This window comes from Fulmarus glacialis, unplaced genomic scaffold (genome assembly GCF_000690835.1).
Source record: "Fulmarus glacialis isolate BGI_N327 unplaced genomic scaffold, ASM69083v1 scaffold32354, whole genome shotgun sequence".
Lineage (NCBI taxonomy): Eukaryota > Metazoa > Chordata > Aves > Procellariiformes > Procellariidae > Fulmarus > Fulmarus glacialis.
In genome coordinates, this window is record NW_009209474.1 from 24,590 (window position 1) to 35,772 (window position 11,183).

Sequence of the window (11,183 nt, forward strand, 5' to 3'; positions counted from 1 at the left end):
GATAGTGTCTCCAGCCTCCAAGGAGAGCTGCTGAGCTGCGGTGTGAGCAGGGGCACCATCTCCCCTTCTCAAACCTGGGGCACTATTGGGCCAAGACTGTCATGCGCACGAATCCAGAGGGAATGCAGGTATGAGATGCTGAGCTTTACCTGGTGCGGATCTTTGTGATAACATGGTGAATGCATTCAAACAGAGGTATTGTGACTTCTCATCCAAACAGTACACAAGCAAAACATTTAAATTTTGGAATTTACTCTGCAGATCTCTGCAGGCTGTTACCATCACCTGGGTATCCTGACAGAAGCCACTAAAAGATTAAAAAAAAAAAAAAGGAGAAAAAAAAAAAAGGAAAAAAAAAAAGGAAAAGAAAAAGGAAAAAAAAAGGGGGGGAAAAAAGGGAAAAAAAAGGAAAAAAAAAGAAAAAAAAAGGAAAAAAAAAAGGAAAAAAAAAAAGAGAAGGATTCTGCAAAGATGTAAACCAGCATGAGCCTTGTATGCTATAGACCTGAATATTTTCCTGTTAGATACTACATGATATATAACTATTTATTTATGAAGTTAAGCTTTCTGTCCCTTAAGCTCATTTCCAACTGTCCATCACTGTACACAAGTATCTGTACTCAATATGCAAACCAATAGTAGAAGTTGGTATCTTTGTATTTGAAAAAAATATTGCTAATACTTGTATTTAGCAAAAAGCAGAACGCATACATCTTTTGTTCTTGCATTTTGGCAGATTTGGGCTTGAGTCACTAAGAGTCAATTCCATAACGTCACGTTACAAGTCACCACAGGATGTCAGCTTTTTACAATAAATATATGCATTCAATATATAGCAGCAGATTTTGACTATGTTCGATACCTTATCTGCACAGATTAAAGAAATCATAGTACTGACATATTGAGGGCCATTCTACCAGAGATTTCAAACGGGACTAGGCACCTTTAGAAAGTTTCTGGAAAACAGACTTGCTTATAGCAATCCAGCAGAACTAGGACAAACCTCGAAAATGCCCTACCATCCCACAGTGAAAACAGCACTATCCAGCACAGTGGGAAGATGATCTCAAAGGTCTCTTTGCTCTCCACTCCTTGACTAAGTATTCCTTGCAGGATGACGTAGGGTGTTGCTGTGGAAGTTATTTTCCAAGATTTAATAAAATGGAATAAATATGACAGCTGTTCATTTGCTGCACAGTGGACTGACACTTGAGTTGACCTGTTTAATGATAAAATGAGGTGGCAATATTGAAGTTAATCAGAAATGGCAGGTGGGGATTGCACAGAGCAGGAGAGTCTGTGGATCCTGGGAGGGGAAGGGGTGCGTGAGTTGTCCATTCTCAGCCCTCCTCCATCAGCTTCCCCACAGAAATCTCACCAGTCTTTGTACAGCCTCCCAGAGCCCCACGAGCCCTTAAGGATGCTCACTGCCCAGACCCCATCCTGACCCCTTCCAGCCCCCTTTCACCCACTCGCTGCAAAACCTACTGACCTCTTCTTATCACCCCTGCCTCAGCCATCTGGGACCATATCGATTCCTCCTGGTCCCTCTCCTTCTTCAACTGCCAACAAATGTCTGGCTTCCTGAACCCTCAGCTGGTTTCTCTCATTTCTCCCTAAAATTCTCTCCCTGCCTTATACCCAACTATTGTCTTCCCCATTCTCAGACATGGCTCTGCTATTGCCAGGACATTCAGTCTTGCCTACTTTGTTCAGTGCTGCTGAGCTGGTCCTTGAATTTGCACTTTTCTATTCCGTTTGACCTATGAAACCCTGCCACTTTTCAAATATTATTTTTAAGAGCAAGACATTATTTGAATTATCAAAGTAGTTGTTTAATACAGAAAATACTTCTACCTAAGATGCCATTTAAAATTTGGACACTGTGTTACCTAAACTGGATGTTTTGAAAGGTTATGCAATACATTTTATCTTCCGATGAAGCAGAAACACTTTGCATGTTGTCAAGAGGTCTGCACCTTTGTTTCACCAAATTGGAAAGACAGAAGCATTGTTTAATATCCGTCATTGAGAGACAGCCAAGAGGTACTTCTAAGTAATTTCTTCTTCTGCTATCTGTCTCAAAATGCTTATAGATAAAGATCAATTAGCAAATCAGTATAAAAATGTTCTGACTATAAAATAGTTGAGAGAAAGAATTTTGTACGTTCCCTTTCACTGCATAATTCAAGTTTGGATTTTAAAAGATTCTCTACAGCCAAAACATCTTTTGAACATCTGGGAAGACTGTGTACTTGTATTTGATTGTTGTGATGAAAGAATAATAGTAAAATTTTAAGATCTGACTTGCTTCCTTCTGGATGAATTTGCACATTTTGTATTTATATAGAGAGAAATGTATTTAATTACCCTGTAAATATGATGAAATATATTTTTTGTGTGTGTATATATCTATATAAAATAACATATGGATGCATGTAAGTGTATAAAATCAAAGGCATATACTCTTCACAATGAAAACATCCAGCCTTTATTTCTATAAAAAGCCAAAAATTAAACCTCTTGCAGAAAAAACTCTGTTTATCTCTATGCCTAATACCAATCCATTCTCATTTTGTATAATCAAGCAAAATCCCTAAGAGCTTTAAAAAAGTCTATTTACGCTTGTCCCCTAAATTATGTTTCTGGTGAATAATCTTGTGTTGAGGAGGGAAATGTTGTCTCTTGGGGGAAAAAAAAAAAGATCTAAAAGATTCCCTTTGGGCTGGAAACATAATGTAATTTAAGTGTTGCTTGAGGTAGTTCCAGATTTGGTGATGATGAGGTACCCAAGCAGCTAACTCCAGGAGCTTCTGTTCACCGAAGGAGACTAATTACATGAAATTAACAGAGAAAGCAAAAGATCAAGGCCAAAGCTAGAAATGTAGATTTTTAATCTTACTAAAAACCTTTTAGATTTGAAAAATGAGGTCAAAGGGTAAAAGAGGGCACGCTGAACTTCCTTGTTAATATTTTACTCAAGGGACATTTTCAAAACTGCAGCAGGTGAGGTGCAGACTAGACGTCTGACGTCCTTGGAAGCAACCAAGCTCAGGCTCATCTCTGCTCTGCAACCACCAGCCTGTGTTTTGCAGTGCTCCTCAGGGGCTCTGGAAAAACTCTATGAATTTAGGATTTCTTCCACTCAGTATTAGGCCCCTAAACTACGACACACGTGCAGTTCAGATATCTAAACCCCGAGCAGCTACCATAGCCACATCCGTCCAAGCGCTAGCCAGGCAGCAGCTAAACCAGAGAGGCTACACCAACCAGATGTCATTTGCAACTACGTATTTCAGAATATAACCTCGAAAAAGAAAAGTGTGGTTTCTGTTTTATGTAGTAAACAGAAGTCAGTGCAGTTGTTAAAAAGTTCAGATTTCCTAACCATTACATGCAGATTTTGAGCATCCACCTTGGGAGCAAGGGGTCTACCATGCAGCCAAGGTCTAGGGAGTTGGTGTTTGTGTTCAAGGCTGAGGCACTTGTGCATCTGAGGGAATGGCTCACTGCCATGCAGTCCCATACAAGGGCTGGCTGACGCTAGACCGATTTCCTGTGAACTGAACTTACCTGTACATGTTGCTGCTGTTTCTTTTCTTATGTTTCAGACCTTCCTCCTAATGTGAACCAGCAGGTTATTAGCAGCAGGTTCAGAGCATTCCAGCTTCTTGCAGTGTGCCCAGGTGGCCAAGAAGGCCAACGGCATCCTGGCCTGTATCAGAACTAGTGTGGCCAGCAGGAGGAGGGAGGTGATCGTGCCCCTGTACTCGGCCCTGGTGAGGCCGCACCTCGAATACTGTGTTCAGTTTTGGGCCCCTCACGACAAGAAGGACATTGAGGTGCTGGAGCGTGTCCAGAGAAGGGCAACGAAGCTGGTGAGGGGTCTGGAGCACAAGTCTTACGAGGAGCGGCTGAGGGAACTGGGGCTGTTTAGCCTGGAGAAGAGGAGGCTGAGGGGAGACCTCATCACGCTCTACAACTACCTGAAAGGAGGTTGTAGCGAGGTGGGGGTTGGTCTCTTCTCCCAAGTAACTGGCGATAGGACGAGAGGAAATGGCCTCAAGTTGCACCAGGGGAGGTTTAGACTGGACATTAGGAAAAATTTCTTTACTGAAAGAGTGGTCAGGCCTTGGAACAGGCTGCCCAGGGAAGTGGTGGAGTCACTGGAGGTATTTAAAAGACATGTAGATGAGGCGCTTAGGGACATGGTTTAGTGGGCATGGTGGTGTTGGGTTGACGGTTGGACTTGATGATCTTAGAGGTCTTTTCCAACCTTAATGATTCTATGATTCTATGATTCTATGATTCAATGAGAGTGCAGTACAAGATACAAACAAGTACTTGTTGTTAGAAGTGGGGAATAATTCACAGGAAGAAATTTTTTTCATGGACTGGAATTTTTAATTTTTTTTTATGATTACTGCATTGTATTTTGCAAACCTCACAAATGTGACTGTGATAGCTGTGATATAAATTATTAAGGCCATAAAAATGTTTAGCCTCCTTAAACAGCTATCTGTCCACTATAAATCTTATTGAACATTATCTCCAGTCACAACTGAGAATGGATTTAGACATATAACAAGATAAAATAATCTTGTAAATTTTCTATTAAACTAAACTATCCTGGGAGAGCCAGCAGGCTTCCTAGAAGAAACAATCCATCATCTGCTTCAGATGATAATATTATTTGTATTCCCACTCTTTACACTCCTAATCCCTTTATTGCTCACCGCAATCTTACCACTGCTACAATAAACAAAAGGCTGAAGAAAGAGGCACATCTTTGGTGCCCCATTAATAATGGAAACATCCTCATTTATAGGTATTTTTGTGCACATCTGTGCTTTTAAACCAAAAGTGCACCTTCACCTTTGAAAACATCAGCTTAAACTTACAGAGGCATAATGCTGTTCATAGAAGCATAGTGCACTCTGTAGTTACCAGGGCACTAAAAATGCAACCAGTTGTTGCTGATCTGATCAAAGTGGAGATGCTCTGTGTGGACTTTGTGAAGCTCCTGGAAAGTTTGAAAAGTCTTCCGAACTTTGAAAACAAATAAGTAAATCTGAATAAAAGAATTATTTCTGCATATCATCTGGTGAAATATGTTGTTCAGCACGGCAACTTTAACATGTCATCATCCACTATCAGAGAATACCAGTAGTAATATTCGTAAGAAGCCAGGAGAAATAATTTCATTGCTCTGTGACACACGTCCACATCCATCACTGAGGTCTTCTACTGATTTAAATAGGCACTGAATAATTCTAAAGATCTGATGAATCCAATTAAACAGTAGTGAAGATGGCCTCAGAGGAAAGAAAAATCCCTGCATAATTATTAACACCGACATAGGTGTACACCCTGCCTTCTGTGTGACAGTGACATCCCTGTTAAAAGCGGCAATTTTGGCACATACAAGCAGCTGAAGGACCTGTGACCTCTCAAACCTCCAGTCTGATGCATGTTCTGAACACTGCCTCCAGTCTTGTCAGTCTCTTGAATGCTGAGTTTATACATGATTGACTCCTAAATGGTATAAGGTTGTGCTTAGTGTTGCTTCTACACAAGAAGCCTTCCTAATTTTGAAGCCTTTTTTTGTTATATGTTACAAAAATACAGGAGATCTCAGTAGGGAGCCTCCCTGCACAGGCACATCAGATGTAGCTGGCAAAAGTGAAAAACACAATGAAAGCTAAGGGATAAAGTACCAAACTTACCAAAAAAATACTGCAGTGATTTTTCTCCCTTTGAAAAGTGTTTTGTTTCTCTTCAGCTCTGAGAAAGTCACCTGTATTTCTTTAGCTCGGGGGGAAAACCCCAACACTATACAACCCACCACTCCTTGGTAAAGCCAGTGCTGTTAAAAGCTCTTTGGGGGTTCGAATAGTGAAAGAGTCTTCATGGTGTTTGCAGCTTTTTACATAAAACACTGTACTTTCACGTCCTCCATGTCCCAGCTTCTTAAAAATGAACTAGGATACCTTCACGTGTTCTGTTCTTTCATTAAAATGAACTCCTCTGTCATTAGTTAACTCAGACAGAAAACACAGAGATTACTGATATACTGACCCTCCTTTGGTATGGAGTTATCCAGGACTAACAGAATAAGCCGCAACAGAAGATATGGCTGGCTTGAAGGTAATTTAACAGTGACACGTATTGCAAGGTAAGATATATAAACAATAACACAAAATAGAAACTGAAAATAATTGGGGATCTTGAAGGTCAGCCATCACTTAGGACTAGATTAAGTAAGGATGACTCAAAGCCAAACTGCACTGTAAATTCAAATCATTAAAGTACAAAGGACAAAAAAAGAAAAAAACCAAAAAACTGACCTAGCAATAAGTAATCATGCTTAATTAGGGAGTAAAATGCATGACAGGAGCAAGGTGACTTTCACGGAAGAAAACATGTTGATGGGAGGCACAAAACCATTGGCACAGATGAGTTCCAGAGTGACACCACAAGGATATGAGGATTATAAAAACCTACTTGCCCTTCCAATGAACTCTGCTCTACGGCTAGGCAGATGCAATAGTCCTTAAGAGGGAAGCCATTAAAAAGTAGGGCAGCAGTTTCATCTGAGAGAAACCAGTTAAAACAATCTTTTTGGGGATGTTCTCAGTAAAACGGTCTGCCCCTTTTTATAGTTCAAGGCAAGAGACACATTTCTTTAAAAAGTGTATCTTACTAATCCTCAATACTCCAGCTTTGTCAGTGATAAGTAATTAAGACACATTAAAAAGCAACGAATCGTCCCTATGTTACAACTCAAGAAAAAGGTTTTTTTTCAGATCTGTAAGGTCAACCTGTGCTTCTAGCAAAAAAATACCTTCTCTCTGTCTTTCGAAGCAGAAATGTTCCCTTTCTGATATTCCTAGGCTCCAAAGGATGAAGTCCCCGATAGGTACATATTCCAAGGAGAAAGATTATATTGTAGAGCCACCATCAGAAATCATTTACTAGCTGAAGTCATAAACTAAAAACTTGTGATGGAAAATGGCAATTTGACCAGTTTTCTGTATTGTCCTCATCATGCTCCCAAATTCTGGGTCCAGGCTAAAAATTGTCTTCCTTCAGATCTGAGGTAAAAGCCCACTGAGGGAGATGTCATCTTCTTGCATCCCAGCGTTAGTCAACCCACTTATTCCAGAAACCCAGACAGGTAAAGCCTCGACAAGGAGAAAAACACCTGTCAGAGGGATGCACTAGCATCTTCTTGTACACATCTACCCCTCCTCCACACCCGCAGGGAACTGGATCCAAGGGAACTGTCACACCACCAGCACAGGGATTATTTTGAAGAGGAAAGGCTACCTGGGGAGGTGGGGGGACACCCTCTTCACTCTTACTACTGAAACTGTTCTGCTGCTCTGATCTGCCGCTGGAGCAGGGTGTAACACGCAGCATCAGACTGCGCAGCCTGTTGGCATGCGGGTGCTCAGGAAGAAATCATCTGTTCTCCCTTCCCCATTTCCCTGGGCTGTTTCTGATGGAATATGGACAAAATTGGATTAAAATATAGGCGTTGCCCTGGGAGCTGGAATCAGCACCAGGTGCCTGCACCTCTTCCATCTGGGTATCATAGGCTTTTTGCACAGATCCGGAAAGTTTAGCCTCAAAACTTGAGCAATACCTAGAAAATGCAAAAATCTAAATTCTGGTTGGGATAATTCATCACTGCATCACCAGAAGCAGTTTCCTTCATTTTCATTTGGGAAAATGATTTTATTCTGGGCAAGTTTATCTAACCAGCAGGGCTAGAGCTACGGTTAAACCCTGGCAACATATGATTGCTTTAGTAGAGAAACAATAACATACTCACCCTCAGTGTCAAGCCATTAGTAGGTTGAACCTAGTTCTGGGCATGGGATTTCTGCTTTTCAAGCTTCCCTAAGCCACAGTCACAATACCCTTTTCTGAGGACAGCTGTAAAGGGATATTACACTGAGATTTCATATCAACAGCAAAGAAAATGCTCAGGTAGATGTCAATCTTCAGTGACAAGCAGTTGAAAAGATACTCCAGAACTATGATATAACCAATTAGTATCAAAGACTACACACGCAAAACACTGCTTGCAGACAAAACCGGGTTACAGCAGAGGCAACCACAGAGGGATTTCAACCACATGCCTCCTGAGCCTCTTCCACCCCATATCCCAAGGGGAGGTATGACAATCCCCAAATCAGTATTAGGGGCTTGACTTCGAAGAGGCTCAATCCTATGTGCGTAACATTCACAAATCCCAGCACCTGCTTAAATGACTTCCCCTGAAGCATGCCGACTAGCACGGATCCTACTTTTCCCCCAGACATCATCAGGGGCCTTCAGTCCCAGTTAGGCAGGATGGGGGAGGCCCCAGGTGAGCCTGGTCAGGCCATTAGGAGGGAGCACTGAATCAACACCTACAATTCAATTTAAATCTGCTCAGCTCATGGCATAGGTATTTTTAAAGGGCAAGTGAATTCAAATGTTGTTCATTTTGTGAACCAAAACTTGAAATAAATATTGGTATTGCTTTTACTACCTTTGATCATTTGTCTTGCAAATAACATCACTTTTGATTTCCGAGTTGAAAGCTTACAAATGTTTCTAAATAAAATATTCCATTTGATGTAAATTTCAATAGAAATAGAGCTTAAAATACTCTTTTACTATTTTTAAAGACTGCTTTAAAATGTTTTGTAGAGTCAAAGCACTTAAAGTATATTTAAGTTCTGTTTAATAAGTAACTAACTAAAAAAAAAAAAAAAAATTCTATCAACAGCATTTTTTTCTTCTCCTGGTTTGAATGAGTTCTCTAATGTCTACACTGGGAAATGCTGATTATTAACATCATTTTCAAATATAATTATTGTTTTTAGACACATCCAGCTCCTAATTCTATCACCAAACTCTTCTCATTGATAGTATCTTTAAAAAGTAAGTTCAAGTATAGAATTAAGTGGAAATTTTTCATAGCTTGTAGGTATATCTATTTATATTCTTAGCTGCAGAGAGGGACAGCATCAGTTACAATACTAAAGAAAAACGGGCATAAATCTAGCTGTAAGTAGAGCCATATAAAAGAGTTCATTTAAGTCAATCATTCCTATAAGCTTTGCTTTTATTCAAAAATTGTATTTTCTATACAGACTATTTTGCTTTTAAAATAATAGGGTTTAGCTGTTAATCATTCTAACCATTCAAACATAAATGTTAAAGTTTGTTACTTGTTGGAAACCCTTCAGGGTGATAAATGAAAGATAATAACCCCTTGGTCAATGTAACTTTTATTTATTCATCTGGGAACATGGCAAGGATATCATAGGCAACAATGCCGCCTAGGAGGACATGGATTTCACATAGTCTGTTTTGGCAGAAACACGCATTTAAATGATCATCCAAATCACCACCTTACTATTTCCAGCTTTAAAAAAAAAAAAACCAACAAAAAACCCAAACAAAAAACAACAGAGAAAAAGAAACACAAGATCTGAACAAAAGAACAGCCTAGATTTTTTTTCTGTTTAATGTCTATGCCAGCCACATCTGTCCCTGATTTTAGAAGTTGTAATTCTTAGCACTGACAACGGCACCTATCATTTGCAAACACATTATAAACATGAACTGACTAATTATACCACAATACCTCACGACAGCTAATCAACACGACTGCCCGGTCCTCTCTCAGCCTGGGGAAGTGCTGAATTAAGTTTGTGCTGCCAGCTCCCTGTATGACAGTGTCTACATCCCGCAAAGTGCTACACGTAGAAGTGAGTTTAGCATGAAGTGACTGACCAAACTATAGCATAAAATCAAGCAGGTTTTTCCACTCAGTGCTAGTATTTTGTTGTATAATCCAAGAAGAACTGACCAGGACAGGATGCAATTTAATGTAAACCATTTGGAGTGAAAGGTGTTATTTTGCCTAGTGAAATCTCCCCCTCACAGTCCAGTTCACAGACAGAGTCAGTGGCAGCCTCGTGGTCAGGGGAGAGCTGGGACATCCTATCAAAAGGGTCCTCGTGATTTTCCTCACAGTCAACCACATTTGGGATCATGTTAACATAAGCAGTCACTATCTCCTTATGGAAAAGGGTGTCCTGGTTGTAAGAGATAAGCTCGTTGCTTATATTAACAGTCTCCACTGGAGTACTAGAGCAAAACTGACCACACCCCAGCAGGTTGGAGAAGACCTTTCTAAAGTCAGCATTGAAGGCATAGATGATGGGGTTGAGAGAGGAGTTGGCCCAACCAAACCAGACGAAGATATTAAAGGTGGTCTCACTGACGCAGGGAAGGCCAGCATTGGGATCACTGGGTGGGCTCTCGCAGAAGGGAACCATGCAGTTCAAGATGAAGAACGGCAACCAGCAGCAGACAAAGACGCCCATGATGACAGAGAGTGTCTTCAACACCTTGGTCTCTTTCCTGATGGAGGACTTGAGGCTTGTGTGATGGTGGCAGTCAACGTGGCTGCTCCGGCAGCTCTGCGCATGCTCGGCTGCCCTCTCCAGGGAAGAGATACGACGAATCTGCACCTGGGCAATGCGGTAGATTCGAGTGTAGGTAACTATCATGATAGCCACCGGGATATAAAAACTGATCAAGGAGGATGAAATAGCGTAAGTCCTGTTGAGGCTGGAGTCACAGCTCTCTGATGGTCCAGTGAGGGTATCATTGCTGCCAGAGGTCCCACCAGAGGGTCTCATTGCTGCTAATGCCACCCATGTGGTGCTCAGATCTTCCGCCCAGGCGGTGACAGCACCTGCTGCTGCCCAGCCAGTGCCAAATCCATCTCCAATATCACCAGCAGCAACAACGTCCCCACCTTTGTGCCAGTTGAGCTGGACAGGGATGAAGGAGATGAGCACAGACAAAGCCCATGCCACACTGATCATCACCAGAGCCAACCGTTGGGTCATCTTCCTCTCATAGCGGAAAGGGCTGGAAATAGCCCAGTACCTATCCACGCTAATCACGCATAGGTTCAGGATGGAGGCTGTGGAGCACATGATATCGAAGGCCACCCAGATGTTGCAGAAAGCCCCAAAGGGCCAGTACCCGGCCACCTCAGCCACCGCCTTCCAGGGCATGACTAGCAGAGCCACCAGCAGGTCCGAGACAGCCAGGGACACGATGAAGATGTTGGTGACCTTGCTCCTCAGGTGCCGGTAGCGGACGAT

At 41.6% G+C, this 11,183-nt stretch overlaps 1 protein-coding gene across 1 annotated transcript; it reads right to left on the bottom strand.

Annotated features, from left to right (window-relative positions):
• Window positions 1-9,275: 9,275 nt before the first annotated feature.
• On the bottom strand, window positions 9,276-11,180 carry DRD5 (dopamine receptor D5; the record flags this gene model as incomplete). Its single annotated transcript, XM_009576842.1, has 1 exon — window positions 9,276-11,180. A coding segment is annotated over one exon (1,293 nt), but the record flags the coding sequence as incomplete, so codon positions are not given.
• Between the last annotated feature and the right edge of the window lie 3 nt (window positions 11,181-11,183).